Consider the following 17,068-nt stretch of genomic DNA (forward strand, 5'->3'; position numbering starts at 1 on the left):
CCAACTCCCTGATGCAAGAGTTAACCAGCATCTTCACTCTTTCATCCCTGTGCTGTCCAACTCCCTGATGCAAGAGTTAACCAGCATCTCCACTCTTTCATCCCTGTGCTGTCCAACTCCCTGGTGCAAGAGTTAACCAGCATCTCCACTCTTTCATCCCTGTGCTGTCCAACTCCCTGATGCAAGAGTTAACCAGCATCTCCACTCTTTCATCCCTGTGCTGTCCAACTCCCTGATGCAAGAGTTAACCAGCATCTCCACTCTTTCATCCCTGTGCTGTCCAACTCCCTGATGCAAGAGTTAACCAGCATCTCCACTCTTTCATCCCTGTGCTGTCCAACTCCCTGGTGCAAGAGTTAACCATCATCTTCACTCTTTCATCCCTGTGCTGTCCAACTCCCTGGTGCAAGAGTTAACCAGCATCTCCACTCTCTCATCCCTGTGGTTTCCAACTGGCTGATGATTGAGTTAACCAGCATCTCCACTCTTTAATCCCTGTGCTGTCCAACTCCCTGATGCAAGAGTTAACCAGCATCTCCACTCTATCATCCCTGTGCTTTCCAACTCCCTGCTGCAAGATTTAACCAGCATCTTCACTCTTTCATCCCTGTGCTGTCCAACTCCCTGGTGCAAGAGTTAACCAGCATCTTCACTCTTTCATCCCTGTGCTGTCCAACTCCCTGATGCAAGAGTTAACCAGCATCTTCACTCTTTCATCCCTGTGCTGTCCAACTCCCTGATGCAAGAGTTAACCAGCATCTTCACTCTTTCATCCCTGTGCTGTCCAACTCCCTGATGCAAGGTTAACCAGCATCTTCACTCTTTCATCCCTGTGCTGTCCAACTCCCTGATGCAAGAGTTAACCAGCATCTTCACTCTTTCATCCCTGTGCTGTCCAACTCCCTGATGCAAGAGTTAACCAGCATCTTCACTCTTTCATCCCTGTGCTGTCCAACTCCCTGATGCAAGAGTTAACCAGCATCTCCACTCTTTCATCCCTGTGCTGTCCAACTCCCTGATGCAAGAGTTAACCAGTATCTTCACTCTTTCATCCCTGTGCTGTCCAACTCCCTGGTGCAAGAGTTAACCAGCATCTCCACTCTTTCATCCCTGTGCTGTCCAACTCCCTGATGCAAGAGTTAACCAGTATCTTCACTCTTTCATCCCTGTACTGTCCAACTCCCTGATGCAAGAGTTAACCAGCATCTTCACTCTCTCATCCCTGTGCTGTCCAACTCCCTGATGCAAGAGTTAACCAGCATCTCCACTCTTTCATCCCTGTGCTGTCCAACTCCCTGATGTAAGAGTTAACCAGCATCTCCACTCTTTCATCCCTGTGCTGTCCAACTCCCTGATGCAAGAGTTAACCAGCATCTTCACTCTTTCATCCCTGTGCTGTCCAACTCCCTGATGCAAGAGTTAACCAGCATCTCCACTCTTTCATCCCTGTGCTGTCCAACTCCCTGGTGCAAGAGTTAACCAGCATCTCCACTCTTTCATCCCTGTGCTGTCCAACTCCCTGATGCAAGAGTTAACCAGCATCTCCACTCTTTCATCCCTGTGCTGTCCAACTCCCTGATGCAAGAGTTAACCAGCATCTCCACTCTTTCATCCCTGTGCTGTCCAACTCCCTGATGCAAGAGTTAACCAGCATCTGCACTCTTTCATCCCTGTGCTGTCCAACTCCCTGATGCAAGAGTTAACCAGCATCTTCACTCTTTCATCCCTGTGCTGTCCAACTCCCTGATGCAAGAGTTAACCAGCATCTCCACTCTTTCATCCCTGTGCTGTCCAACTCCCTGATGCAAGAGTTAACCAGCATCTCCACTCTTTCATCCCTGTGCTGTCCAACTCCCTGATGCAAGAGTTAACCAGCATCTCCACTCTTTCATCCCTGTGCTGTCCAACTCCCTGATGCAAGAGTTAACCAGTATCTTCACTCTTTCATCCCTGTGCTGTCCAACTCCCTGATGCAAGAGTTAACCAGCATCTCCACTCTTTCATCCCTGTGCTGTCCAACTCCCTGATGCAAGAGTTAACCAGCATCTCCACTCTTTCATCCCTGTGTGTATGTGTGTTGGAGAAAGGAAGGAAAACTACGAGCATATTTTATTTTCCTCATTTATTTTATTGCAAATATTACAAGTAATAGAGTTGCACTATTTCTCGTGGGGGGGAGGAGGAGGAAAGGGAGAGATAATTAAATACAAAAGGAGAGAGAGAGGAGGTAAAATACAATACTGTCGCCTCTGGTAGGATAATAATAATAACCATAACAATAATAATAATGATAATAATAATAATAATAAGTCATTGAAGACACGTCCAGCAGAAGCTTATCTAACCATCTAATATAAATGGATAAACTCTGTACAAGAACGCCGAATAATAATAATAATAATAATAATAATAATGATAATAATAATATTGATAGACTCGTAACCCCTAAACATTCCCTTGCAAGGCACAGTAATCTCGCCTCTACAGAATCAGGGAATAAAGTCGAGGTTTGAATACACGTACATACATACATATACACATCAGCTCCCCCCCCCCCCCACCCCTCCCCCTCCCCCTTCCCCCCTTCTCAGTAGTAAACAAATATACTACTGTTATCAAATTTTTATACACCATTTTTTTTGGTTCGCTTTTTCGTTTTTTTGTGTTTTTTTGTGAATGCTTTTTTTTGTGGTTTATGTTAGAAAATCGAGGTTCCTTTCTTTTTCTTTATTTTTTTGTTGTTGTTTATAGAAAAAAGTTTTGTTATTTTTCTTTTTCTTCGCCGTCTGAGAAAATAAAAAAAGAACGTATGTAATGCCGGAGAGAGATCAGTTTGTTTGTTTGTTTGTTTGTTTGTTTGTTTGTTCGCTGGGCAGTTGGTTCTTTTCTGTTTTTTTTTTTTTTTTGCATGTCGGAAAAAAAAAATTACAGCAACAACAAAGGTGATTTTTATCCTGAAGAAGAAGTAAACAGCAGGAAAACTAACAATAATAATAATAATAATAAAAATAATAATAATAATAATAGTAATAGCAATAGTGACTAACCTAATTATACGACGCTGAGGTAGCACAAAATAGGACTAAATAAAGACAAAAAAATATAAATAATGAAAATACCAAAAACGAGAAGGTCAGTCACTCATTATATCAACTGCAAATAATAATAATAATAATAATAATAATAATAATAATAATAATAATAATAATAATACCCGTTTTGAACAGTGGCCGCCATCTTGGATCGTGACGTCACCCGGTCTTGCCAACACCCGGTCAATGTTTTTTTTTTTGCATATTTTCTTTATTAGTTTTCTGGCTGTTAACTTTTTTGTCATCTTTATTAATTAGGTGAAAAGAACGAGTAATAATGATAATAATAATAATAATAATAATAATGTTTAATAGGTACATATCACACGGTTGCCAATTATGCTTTTTTTCTTCTTCTTTACCACAAAACTATAAACCTTGAATTTTCTCGTTTTTCTCTTCTTAATTTTCTTTCCTTCTTTCTCTTTCTTTTCTTATATAAGGCAATTTCTTTCTTTCTTCTCTTCTTTCAATTCTTCCATTCGTTCTAATAAGGCAGTTAACCATAATCAATTTCCATCTTTTCACTTCCTTTTCTCATTTTCTTTCAATATTTTCATCCTAGTTTTCATTTCCCTTCTTTGTCTCCCATATTTTCCTCTACTTGTTTTTTCTTTCCTTCCCTTTTCTTCTTCTGTTTTTCTGATTTTTGCTTTATTTCTTTTTTTCTTTTGTCTCCTTCGTCTCAAATTTTCCTTCATTTTCTTTTCATCTCCTTTCGTTCACTCGTTCGTCTAATTACCTCTTCTTCCAAAGGTACACACGCACGCACATATGTACACACTAACACATACACACACGCACACACATACAAACAGGAATTTCCTTATTTTCAATTCTTTTTTCTTTTTTTTCTTTCTAAATTCAAATGCTTTTTTTTTCGGTCCTAATTTATCTTTTTTTTCTCTTTTTGTCCAAATTCAACTTTCATTCTTTCTTTCTTTTCTTTCAATCCAAATTTAACTTTATCGTAATTTTTTTTTGTTTTGTTCAAATTCAACTTTTTCTTTCAATCCAAATTTAACTTTCTCATGATTTCTTTCTTCCGTCAACAATTTTCATTCACATTTCTCTTCCTCTTCCATCAAATTTCCTTCCTTCCTTCCTTTTCTCTCTTTCCTTCATTCATTTCTTCTTTTCGTCCAAATTCAGCTTTTTCTTTCAATCCAAATTTAACTTTCTCGTAATTTCTTCTTTCAATCAACTCCTATTTATTCACATTTCTCTTCTTCCTCCTTCATCAATTTTCCTTCCTTCCTTCATTTCTCTTTTTTGTCCAAATTCAACTTTCTTTTCTTTCAATCCAAATTTAACTTTCTCGATATTTCTTTCTTCCATCAACTCCTTTTCAATCCCATTTCTCTTCTTCCTCCTTCCTTCCTATTCTCTTTCCTTCTTTCATTTCTCTTTTTCGTCCAAATTCAACTTTTTCTTTCAATCCAAATTTAACTTTCTCGATATTTCTTCCTTCAATCAACTCCTATTTATTCACATTTCTCTTCTTCCTCCTTCATCAATTTTCCTTCCTTCCTTCATTTCTCTTTTTTGTCCAAATTCAACTTTCTTTTCTTTCAATCCAAATTTAACTTTCTCGATATTTCTTTCTTCCATCAACTCCTTTTCAATCCCATTTCTCTTCTTCCTCCTTCATCAAATTTCCTTCCTTCCTTCTCTTTCCTTCATTCAGTATTTTTTTCTTTTCTTTCAATCCAAATTTAACTTTCTCGATATTTCTTTCCTCCATCAACTCCTTTTCAATCCCATTTCTCTTCTTTCTCTTCCATCAAATTTCCTTCCTTCCTCGATATTTCTTTCCTCCATCAACTCCTTTTCAATCCCATTTCTCTTCTTCCTCCTTCATCAAATTTCCTTCCTTCCTTCTCTCTTTCCTGCATTCATTTCTCTGTTTACATCTATGGCGTTTTTTTCTTAACTTTTCAAACTTATTCTTTCATTCACATTTCTTACTCTTCCATCAATTTTCCTTCATTCCTTCCTTTTCTCTTTTTCCTACATTCATTTCTCTCTTTTCAATGTTTTTTTTCTATACGTTTCAAACTTCAATATTTTCTTTCATCAACTTTCTTCTTTCCATTTTCTCATTCCTTTTCCTCCTTCAGAAACTTTCCTTCCTTTTCTCTGTCCTAAATTCGCTTCCTTTTTAAATTTACGGCGTTTTTTCTATAATTTTCAAACTTTTTTTTTTATCATCTTCCTCTTTCAGCAACTTTCCTTTCTTTTCTCTTTTCTATAATTCGACTCCTTATTAAACTTTTTTTCACACGCAAACATTTTCTATCATCAACTTTTCGTCCAATTTCTTTTCATCTTCCAGAATTTTCCTTTCATAAAACAACATTTCAAGAGTAACATTTTTATTTTCACTTTTCGTCAAACTTAAAAAATAAAATTAAAATCCAAATTCTTCAAAAAACATTCAACATTTTATTTTCTCTCCTGAATTTTGGAGATTGTCATTTTTTTTCAAGTTCAGGAGCATTTGAAGTCTCTCTCTCTCTCTCTCTCTCTCTCTCTCTCTCTCTCTCTCTCTCTCTCTCTCTCTCTCTCTCTCTCTCTCTCTCTCTGTTATTATTTGTACTTATAGTGTTGTTGTTATAATACTAATAATACTTAATCACACACACACACACACACACACACACACACACACACACACACAAGGTCAGTTTGGCGAAAAAAAAAATCCAACATAATTTCTCAAACTCGTATTTTTAAACATAATGGAATACTGTAATAGTTGTAGTAGTGGTAGTAGTAGTAGTTGTAGTAGTAGTAGTAGTAGTAGTAGTAGTAGTAGTAGTAGTAGTAGTAGTAGTAGTAGTAGGAGACAATGTTGGTACTAAGACTTATACCTACACTACTACTACTACTACTACTACTACTACTACTACTACTAATAATAATAATAATAATGAGTAATACTTGTAAGGCCTTTAGCAAACAATTCAACATAAACAAACAAACAATATCTTTTCTTGTTTGTTTCTTTGTTTACAATTCTGGCATGAGGTAAGCAAGACGAGTCAGTCAGTCAGTCAGTCAGTCAGTCTCTCTCTCTCTCTCTCTCTCTCTCTCTCTCTCTCTCTCCCCTTCATTTTTCTTTCATTATTCACCCCCTCCCTCTCTCTCTCTCTCTCTCTCTCTCTCTCTCTCTCTCTCTCTCTCTCTCTCTCTCTCTCTCTCTCTCTCTCTCTCTCTCTCTCTCTCTCTCTCTCTCTCTGTCAGTCTGTCTCTGTCTGTCACTATAAATAATACAACCAAGTGTTCGTTCGTTTGTTTGTTTGTTTACAGGTAATATAATGCCCGTTTGGATATGTTTGTTTCTGTCTTTGTTTGATTAGGTAGGAATGTCTGCGCACACACACACACACACACACACACACACACACACACACACACACACACGGATGTCACTATGTTTATATATGTGTGTGTATGTGCGTGAATCTCTCTCTCTCTCTCTCTCTCTCTCTCTCTCTCTCTCTCTCTCTCTCTCTCTCTCTCTCTCTCTCTCTCTCCCTGATGATTCCCTACACCTGAGAATGACAATCAATTAACACACACACACACACACACACACACACACACACACACACACACACATTTCCACAGGTGTTCTCGGCCCACAGGTAACCCAATTAGTAATGCTTAGGTGTCAAATTACCTCCGTGTTACCTGACTGACTAAATTCTCACCTGGACAACCCGTGACCTGGGCCTTAATTAGCAAGACCTTACCTGGAAAACGGCTCAGGTAAGGTTAGGTTAATTAGGGCCAAGGAAGGTAAGGTGATTAGGGCAGGTGATGGTAAGTTAGGCATCTCATTAGCCCGCTGTGTTGTAGTTAGGGGCAGGTGTGTGTGTGTGTGTGTGTGTGTGTGTGTGTGTGTGTGTGTGTGTGTGTGTGTGTGTGTGTGTGTGTGTGTGTGTGTGTGTGTGAAAAAATGGTCACATGTGCGTGTTATCTTATGGCAACTTACACACACACACACACACACACACACACACACACACACACACATACTGATACCGAAAAAAAACCGTGAATGACCTTGTATGTAAAATTAAACACACACACACACACACACACACACACACACACACACACACACGACAAAACAAAACATGAACGTATTTATGTGTGTGCGTATGTGTGCGCGCTTGAAGATAACCAACACATACTCACTCACACACACACACACACACACACACACACACACTCAGTAGATCACTTCATAGACTGTGCTTTTCTTGTCGCCCGAACCCGTGATGATATAGTGGTCGTCGGCTGAAATGTCACAACTCAGCACCGACGACGATTCTTTGCTCTGTGGGGCGAGAGAGGAAGAAGGGAAGGAAGAGGAGGGATGACAGGAAAGAAGGAGAATGCAAGACGTATTAGTATAAACAAACCACAAAGGAAAAGGCAATCACATATATACACATAAACACGAGTTATCTATTCTAACCGCGCTAAGAACTGTAGGAAATCCTGAAACCGCCTAATCTTCACTTCTAGATAACATGTTTTTCATTATCTACTTCTAAACTAATGTCAATGTTCTGCAGATTAAAAAACAAACCACAAAGAAAAAAAAATCACATATATACACACACAAACACGAGTTATCTATTCTAACCGCGCTAAGAACTGTAGGAAATCCTGAAACCGCCTAATCTTCACTTCTAGATAACATGTTTTCCATTATCTACTTCCAAACTAATGTCAATGTTCTGCAGATTTGATTATAAAAAGCTATATATAAAGGTCCCAAGAGTTATTCGTTTTTTTGAAGATAAGGGTAAAAAGTGACTTGTAAAAATCTTATGACTTGGCACCGTTTGGAACACTAGAGGAAGGAAGGAAGGGACAGCTTGTGACATGGGCGTTGTTGTGCTCTAAGAATATATACGTTTGAAATATCGCCATCTTTCCCTATCGTCGAAGTCCCATTAATAAGCCCCCACTATAAGAAAATCCTCAAGTGCTGTCCCCTTACGGAGTCCCAGTGAACGAACCAGCCAGCACCAGTATTGTTCCTTACGCGCTCACAACCCAACCCGGATCGAACAGCACAAAGGGTATTGGAAGGCACAAAACTGGGCACTCGGATCCTCTCCTGCTTGGTGAGATGCACGGAAGGTGACATCTGGTGGTGGTCAGTTCCGCGGATATCCACTCTTGGCGGGGAAATTCCCTAACTATGAAACCGTGAAGAACGAGGGATGAATGTGTGTTCGGTATTCGCGGGAATGTTGCGGGGATGTGGGTGTGAGGTGGTCTGTCTTCGCGGTGTGTGGTAGCAGGGGTGTGGCGCGTATCGGGACCCCTCCACTAACGTAACCTGACCTGACCACATCCAGCCACCCTCACCCCCGCACTACCTTACCCCAATACCACCGACCCTAACCTAACTTACCCCCCATACCTCTTAAAATAACCTTTCCACCACCATCCCCGAACTAGCGTAATCCCGGGCGCCTAGGTGATGGATACCCGGATTCGCGCTACTTGAATTCGCAGTGTCCTATTCACGGGATCTTCGGGCCGCGCTGCTTGAGTCTGGCTCGCGTAAAATTGGTTGGTCATTGAGTTTCGTTAGCTATGGTCTGGGGCTGTGCTGTTTGCCGCCTGGTCTCCCTGCTACTGAGGTCCCTTCTTCCTGGATATCTTGGGGGTTACTCTACTCGCCTACCGCGGTATTTGGTCTAGTGTTATTCTGGAGCCTACAGTATAGCGGTGGAAGGTGTACGAGTTTGTGTGCGTGTGTGTAACATCTGCTGTATGGGCATGGGCACTCACCTGGAATATGGAGGCTCCGTACGGCGTCCGCCAGGCGTTGAGGAGGTTGTCCTTCCCAGTCGAGATGAACCATTTTCCGGCGTTGGCGAACTTGAGCGAGAGCACGCATGACTCGTGCAGGTGTAGCTGGTACTTGTCCGGCTTGTTGACGTGCAGCACCTCCACGTTGGAGCTCTCCATGCCCACGGCTAGCCACTCGCCGGTGGGGCAGTAGCCCAGGGAGAAGATCTGGCTGGTGAAGTCGTGCTGCTGCAGCTGGCGGCCCTCGCGCAGGTCCCAGGAGCGGACGGTGTTGTCCAGGCCGCCCGTCCACAGCTTGGTGCCGTCCGGCGAGATGTCGATGCAGGAGGCGCCGTCCGTGTGGCCCTGGAACTGCCGCACCAGCGTCTGGTTGTGCAGGTCCCACACGGCGATGTTGCCGTCGCTGCAGCAGCTGAAGCAGACCTTCGAGTCCGGCGAGATGGCTAGCGCGTAGCAGGCCGGCGCTGACGAGATAAGCTCGGCCTTGATACGCGGCGTGGGCGTGGCTAGATCCCAGATGCTCAGCGTGGAAGCCTCGCCGCCCACGATGAGGGTGCGCATGTCGGGCAGCAGCTTGACGGAGCGGATGTAGTTGTCCCGCTGCAGACAGTCGAGCTGCGAGACGGGCGACTTGGAGCCGGGCTGCGAGATGTCCCACACCTTGACGCAGCCCTTGCCGCCCGTGTACACGTACTTGGTGGGGTTGCTGATGGTGACGGCGCACACCACCTCGCCGTGGTGCAGCGTGTTGATCTGGCGCGCGTGCCGCGGGATGCCGGGCGCGATGAGGGCGTCGCCGGGGAAGGGCACGGGCACCAGGTTACCCTCGCCGTTCACGTGGAAGCTGTACGCCCTGTGGGGGGCAACGGGGGCACGGGGTGAGTGCTGGTGGGGGCGGGGGTGAGGGGTGAAGGGTTGGCTGATGGCCGTGTAAAGGGCGGGGGATTAGCGAGGGGGGGGAGGGAGGGCGTGGCGGGGGGCCGGTAATGTCTTATTACAAAGGGAGGGCTTGATGGGCCGAGGGGCGCGGAGGGCCGGGGAGGGCTGACCAGGGGTGTGTGTGTGGCGGGGCGGGAAGAGTGTGAGGGGTGGAGGAGGGGCGAGGGGAGCGGTCGGAGGGAGAACAGGCGCGGGGGAGGGGGGGGAGAGGAAGTAAGATTAGGGTATCAAATGAGGTGGTGTGTGTCGGTGTGACGGGCGGGAGGGGAAAGGTGACGAGAGGGGAGAGAGGAAGAAGGGGGGATGACGCAGGGGAGAGAAGGGAGGGAGGGGGAGGAGCAGGGAAGCTAAGCGTGGTTTAAGTGGGTGAGGACGCGGGACAGCTTGGTGGGGGACGGAGGGTGGGAAGTCTGAGGGCCACATTCTTGAACATATCGTCGCCCATGCATACATATTTGACAAGGCTTTCGTGGGAGTTTGGGGGTATTCCAGGGGTAGTTTTGTGACCCTGGTGGTAGTGTGACCCTTCCTCTGTACCGTGAACCTTAAGAAACACATGATAGACAAAGCTTTCATAAGAGTTTTGGGGGTATTCCAGGGGCAGTTTTGTGACCCTGGTGGTAGTGTGACCCTTCCTCTGTACCGTGAACCTTAAGAAACACATGATAGACAAAGCTTTCATAAGAGTTTTGGGGGTATTCCAGGGGTAGTTTTGTGACCCTGGTAGTAGTGTGACCCTTCTTCTATACCATGAAGCTAAAGAAACATATTTGACAAGGCTTTCGTAGAAGCTTTGGGGGTATTCCATGGGTAGTTTTATGACCCTGGTGGTAGTTTGACACTTCCTCTGTACCGTGAACCTTAAGAAACGCATGATAGACAAAGCTTTCATAGAAGTTTTGGGGGTATTCCAGAGGTAGTTTTGTGACCCTGGTGGTAGTGTGACCCTTCCCCTGTACCATGACCCTAAAGAAACATATTTGACAAGGCTTTCTTAGGAGTTTGGGGGCATTCCTGGGGTAGTTGTATGCCCCTGGTGGTAGTGTGACCCTTCCTCTGTGCCATGAACCTAAAGAAACACTCAATGAGGGCGCCCTTTGAAAATTGATGAAGTGAGCGGGGAAGCGAATCGGATACCCTCCAAATGCGATCAAACCAGCTAATCCTTATATCACTGGGGAGGTTATTGGGAGGATTCAGACACTGGGAGTTTGGGGGAATGAGAAAAATAGGTGAGGGGAATAAAAGGAGTTTGTGGGGATGAAGTTGGGGAAATTGGGGAGGTTGGGGAATGAGGATTGAGTGACATGAGAGAATGCAGTTTTGGGAAATGAGGGAAAGGAGTTACGGGAATAGGAGGATTAGAATGAGAGATTGGGGAAAATGGGGAAGAGTTGGGAATTGAAGGAGATGAGATTGGGGAAGTTAGGGAGGAAAGGTTGGGGAGATAGAGAAGAGTTGGGGAGATTAAGTTGGGGAGAGACGAAATTTTGGGGGAGATAAGAAAAATGATATGGGAGACAGAGGCGTTTTGGGGACTGCTTGGGGAGATGAGACTGGGGAAGTTGGGGAGATTAAGTTGGGGAGACACGAAATTTGGGGGAGATAAAAAAAAATAATGATATGGGAGACAGGCGTTTTTCGGACTGGTTGGGGAGATAGGGAAGAGTTGGGGAGATTAAGTTGGGGAGAGACGAAATTTTGGGGGAGATAAGAAAAATGATATGGGAGACAGAGGCGTTTTGGGGACTGCTTGGGGAGATGAGACTGGGGAAGTTGGGGAGATTACGTTGGGGAGATTAAGTTGGGGAGACACGAAATTTGGGGGGAGATAAAAAAAATAATGATATGGGAGACAGGCGTTTTTCGGACTGGTTGGGGAGATGAGACTTGGGGAGGTTAAGTTGGGGAGACGAAATTTTGGGGGGAGATAAGAAAAATGATATGGGAGACAGAGGCGTTTTTGGGACTGGTTGGGGAGATGAGACTGGGGAAGTTGGGGAGGATAGGTTGGGGAGATTAAGTTGGTGAGGGAGAGACTTGGGGAGTTGAGGATGTTGGAGAGACGAAATTTGGGGAGATAAGAAAAATTATATGGGAGACAGAGGCGTTTTGGGGACTGGTTGGGGAGATGAGACTTGGGGAGATTAGGTTGGGGAGATTAAGTTGGTGATTGAGGATGTGAGAGACGAAATTTTGGGGGAGATAAGAAAAATGACATGGGAGACGAGGCGTTTTGGGGACTGGTTGGGGAGATGAGACTTGGGGAGTTGGGGAGATTAGGTTGGGGAGATTAATACTTACGGTTTCCCAGCGGAGCCATTGGCGGGGATGCCGTTCGAGGTCAGGGGGGGCGGCCGTACGGGGTTGTGGGGGTCGTAACCTGTGACCTGGGGAGTAAGGTGGGGAGATGGGGAGATTAGATACATGTCTGCTATTCCCCCTCCCATCCCTTCTCTCCTCCCTTCCCTGTATATCTTTTTCCTTCCTTTTTTCTCTCTCTCCCTCTCTCTCTCTCCCATCTTCCCCTCCTCCTCCTCCTCTTCCTCTCTCTCTCATCTCTTCCCTTCCTTTCCTTCTTCCTTAAATAACAAGCAATTTCACACATCAAGAGGAAGAAGACAAGGAAGAGGAGGAGGAGGAGGAAGAAGAGGAAGACGAGGAGGAGGAGGAAGAACATAGCAGCAGAAAAAGAGGAGGAGGAGGAGGAGGAGGAAAACAATCATACCTTATAATATATGCGTTGGGGAGGAAGAGGAAGAGGAGGAAGAGGAAGAAGAGGAGGAAGAGGAAGAAGAAGAGGAGGTGAAAAAGGGAAATCCCCAAACCCTTCTTCCCTTAACCGAACCCCAAATTATATAAAGAAGAAGAAGAAGAAGAAGAAGAAGGAGGAGGAGGAGGAGGAAAAACAACCCCTCCCTTCCCTAACCACGGGGGAGGAAAGGGTGGAGGAGGAGGGGGGGCGGGGGGCGACTTACCGGTGGGCGCAGATAGCTCGCGGGCGGACCGGGGGGATACCCTGGGGGAGGCGGACCGGGGGGGAGATCGGGGCGAGGGGGGGCGGCGCCGGGGGGGAGGTAGGGAGATGGGGGGAAGTGTGGGGAGGGACCGGCGCCCCCCCCTGGTCCTCGCACCCCCGGGGGAGGCGTGGAGGAGGAGGGGGTGGGGGGCCCGGAGGTGGGGCGTTCCTCCCCGCCCGGCTTGGAGGAGGAGGAAGAGGAGGAGGAGGAGGAGGGGCGGGGCTCCATCTGCAACACAAACAACAAAAAGAAAACAAACAAAACAAAAAATTGGACGCGGGTAAACAAGTGTAAACAAGGTGTAAACAATGACTAGGTAAACAAGGCAAACATGGGACTGTAAACAATGTAAATAAACGTGTAAACAATGACTGTAAACAAGTGTAAACAAGGTGTAAACAATGGCTGTAAACAAGTGTAAACAAGGAGTAAACAATGACTAGGTAAACAAGGCAAACATAGGACTGTAAACAATATTGACAAGTGTAAACAAACAAGGTGTAAACAATGACTGTAAACAAGTGTAAACAAACAAGGTGTAAACAATGACTAAACAAACAAGGTGTAAACAGTGACTAGGTAAACAAGGAAAACATGGGACTGTAAACAATATTGACAAGTGTAAACAATGACTCTAAACAAGACAAGGTGTAAACAATGACGGCAAACAAGGAGTAAACAATAATTAAGTAAACAAGGCAAACATAGGACTGTAAACAATATATACAAACGTGTAAACAAGTGTAAAAAACAAGGTCTAAACAATGATTAAGTAAACAAGGCAAACATAGGACTGTAAACAATGTAAACAAGGTGTAAACAATGACTGTAAACAAGACAAGGTAAACATTGAACTGTAAACAATCAAGGTGTAAACAGTTACTACGTAAACAAGGTAAACATAGGACTGTAAACAAGACAAGGTAAACATTGAGCTGTAAACAATCAAGGTGTAAACAATGCCTAGAAACAAGGTAAACAATCAAGGTGTAAACAATGCCTAGAAACAAGGTAAACAAACAAGGTGTAAACAATTATAGAGAAAGAGGAGGAGGAAAAGAGAGAGGAAGAGAGAGAAGGAAGGAAGAGGAGGAAGAAGAGATATAGCAGAAAAAGAAGAGGAGGAAGAGGAAGAGGAAGAGGGAGGAAGAGGAGGAGGAAGAGGGGGAGAGAAAAAAATGAGGACGAGAGGAAAAAAAAAATTGGAGGAAGAATTGGATTTAAACTTTACTGAGAGAGAGAGAGAGAGAGAGAGAGAGAGAGAGAGAGAGAGAGAGAGAGAGAGAGAGAGAGAGAGAGAGAGAGAGAGAGAGAGAAACTAGATAACACACCGACGCACACACATACACTTTTTATCTCCCCTCTCCCCATTTTCCCTCCCCACCCCTCCCCCTTTTTTCCTCCTTTCTCCCCTCCATCTCTCACTTTCCTCCCCAACTTCCTCCTCTCCCTAACACTTGTCTTGTCCCCTCTTTATCTCCCCACCTCTTTCCTTTCCTCCCCAAAATACACTTTCTCCCCACTCCTGTTGTTCTCTCTCCCCCACCCCCAATACATCTTTCCTCCCCATCTCCCCAAAACATCTTCCTTTCCTCCCCATCTCCACCTCCTCTCTCTCTTCCATATCCTCCCCAAACACACTCCCCTACTCCTCCCTTTCTCCCCATTTCTCTTCTCCCCTTTTTTGAATAACTTTCCTCCCCAAATACTCCCCTCCTCTTCCCTTTCTCTCCCCCTCTTCTCCCCAATTTAACCTTCCCTCTTTCCTCCCCATCTCCCAACAAACTCAAAATATCCTCCCCCTCTTTCTCCCCACCCCCAACTTCCTCCTTAACACGCCATAATCTCCCCTCGCTCTCTTTTCCATCTCGTCCCCACATTCTCCCTCTTCTCCCCATTTTCTCTCTTCTTCCTAATCTCCCCTCCTCTCTGCCTCACTTTCCTCCCCTTCTCCCCACTTTCACTTTCCTCCACATCTCCACCCCTCTCTCTCTTACATAAACTCCCCAAATACACTCCCCTTCACTACCTCTCCCATCTCCCCACTCACTTTCCTCCCCATACCTTCTCCCCAATCATTAAATTTTCCTCCTAGTCTTTCTCTACAATCCCAAAATTTCCTCCCCTTCTCCCCACTCATTTTCCTCCCTATCTCCCCTCGTTTCCCCCAGAAGCCTCCAATTATCCTCCCAGTACCTCCCAACTCAAAATTTCCTCCCCTCTACCCCCCTCCCCCATTTTATCTCCCCGGGGAGCTTACTTACCTTCTCGTGTTTGAGCTGGGGAGTAGAGCGCGAGGAGGAGCTCTGAGAGGGGGGGCGCTCCGGCTTCTTCTCCCCATTCTCCCTCACCTCCCTGTGATCTCCGTTGGCTTGGGGAGGAGGGGTGTTGGGGTCCTGAGTGGGGAGGGGAGAAGGTTGGGGAGGGGAGGGGGTGGGGAGATAGAGGGGAGAGGAGGGGGGTGGGTGATTTGGGTGGGTGGGGAGAATGAAAGTTGGGGGATTTTTGAGTTGGGGAGGAAATGATGGGGAGGGGAGGAAGATTGGGAGGTAGGGTAGAGGGGGAGATAATTGAGTTGGGGAGGAATTTTCGGGTTGGGGAGAAAGATAGGGAGGATATTTTGTGATTTATGGGGAGATGGGGTGAAGAGAAAATGGGAAGGGAGAGGAAAGAGGGGCGGTAAAATTGGGGAGAAGAGAGCGGAGGGGAGGAGAAATGAAGAGGAGAAAGATGGGGAGGGAAAAGAACGATAGGAGAGAGGAGAGGGGAGGGAAGCAGTTGGGGTAGGGAGGAGAGGGATGGGGAGGAAAGTAGGGAGAGAAGAGGAGAAATGGAGGCAAAAGTTAGTAATATTGTAAAAAAAATCAGTTCTCTTCAACATACAAAATTTCTCTTCTACAGCAAAATTTTTCTTCAATATCCAAAATTTCTCTTCTACAGCAAAATTTTTCTTCAATATCCAAAATTTCTCTTCTACAGCAAAATTTTTCTTCAATATCCAAAATTTCTCTTCTACAGCAAAATTTTTCTTCAATATCCAAAATTTCTCTTCTACATCAAAATTTCTCTTCTACAGCAAAATTTCTCTTCTACATCAAAATTTCTCTTCTACATCCAAAATTTTTCTTCAATATCCAAAATTTCTCTTGTACATCCAAAATTTTTCTTCAATATCCAAAATTTCTCTTGTATATCCAAAATTTCTCTTCTACATCCAAAATTTCTCTTGTACATCCAAAATTTCTCTTCTACATCCAAAATTTCTCTTGTACATCCAAAATTTTTCTTCAATATCCAAAATTTCTCTTGTACATCCAAAATTTTTCTTCAATATCCAAAATTTCTCTTGTATATCCAAAATTTCTCTTCTACATCCAAAATTTCTCTTGTACATCCAAAATTTCTCTTCTACATCCAAAATTTCTCTTCTACACCAAAATTTCTCTTCATCAAAAAATTCTCTTCTACAACTCATAGCCTGGAACCTATTTAACATTTCTCATCAAAACCAGGGATGGGGTATTCGTATCTATCATCAAAATTTCTCCTCTACATTCAAAATTTCTCTTCTACATCAATAAATCATCTACTGCAACTAAACCTACAACATATTTAACATTTCACATTTAAACTTCTACTTTTCTCCCCCACCCACCCAGCCTCTCTCATCTCCCTCCCCCACCTTTTCTCTCCTCCCTCCCCCACTCACCTCCTCTCTCTCTTCTCCCTCCCCCGCCCTTCTCTTCTCCCTCCCCCACTCACCTCGTTGGCCACGTCCACCACGAGGTCTTGGTCGCTCTTCTCCCCGTCCGAGTCGTGCACCTTCTCCTCCTTGCGTCTCTTTGCGTCGTGGTCGTCCGGAGTGCGCGACCGAGGGCGGTACTTCTCCCCGGGCGAGCTGTTGTTACGCTGGGGGGTAAACAAGGCAAACAGGGGGTGTAAACAGGGGGGCGTAGAGTGTAAACAGGAGTGTAAACAAAGCAAATCGGGGGTTGAGTGTAAACAGGAGGGTAAACAAAGCAAACAAGGGGTGTAAACAGGGGGCGTAGAGTGTAAACAGAAGGGTAAACAAAGCAAACAGGGGGTGTAAACAGGGGGGCGTTGAGTGTAAACAGGAGTGTAAACAAAGCAAATCGGGGGTTGAGTGTAAACAGGAGTGTAAAAAAAGCAAAC

At 44.7% G+C, this 17,068-nt stretch overlaps 1 protein-coding gene across 2 annotated transcripts in view; it reads right to left on the reverse strand.

Annotated features, from left to right (window-relative positions):
• Nucleotides 1-6,248: 6,248 nt before the first annotated feature.
• The window catches only part of LOC126988526 (protein groucho-like), a 21,976-nt gene continuing 11,156 nt past the window's right edge, over nucleotides 6,249-17,068 (reverse strand). For both annotated transcript variants that reach the window (XM_050846728.1, XM_050846727.1), the window contains exons 4-8: nucleotides 16,658-16,804; nucleotides 15,160-15,291; nucleotides 12,180-12,265; nucleotides 8,916-9,789; nucleotides 6,249-7,440 (exon numbers count right to left, since the gene is read on the reverse strand). In XM_050846728.1, the coding sequence (XP_050702685.1) occupies nucleotides 7,333-7,440; nucleotides 8,916-9,789; nucleotides 12,180-12,265; nucleotides 15,160-15,291; nucleotides 16,658-16,804 (1,347 nt within the window). In that variant the 3' untranslated portion in view covers nucleotides 6,249-7,332. The remainder of the gene's footprint in view (nucleotides 7,441-8,915; nucleotides 9,790-12,179; nucleotides 12,266-15,159; nucleotides 15,292-16,657; nucleotides 16,805-17,068) is intronic.

Source organism: Eriocheir sinensis, chromosome 69, assembly GCF_024679095.1.
Source record: "Eriocheir sinensis breed Jianghai 21 chromosome 69, ASM2467909v1, whole genome shotgun sequence".
Taxonomy (NCBI): Eukaryota; Metazoa; Arthropoda; class Malacostraca; order Decapoda; family Varunidae; genus Eriocheir; species Eriocheir sinensis.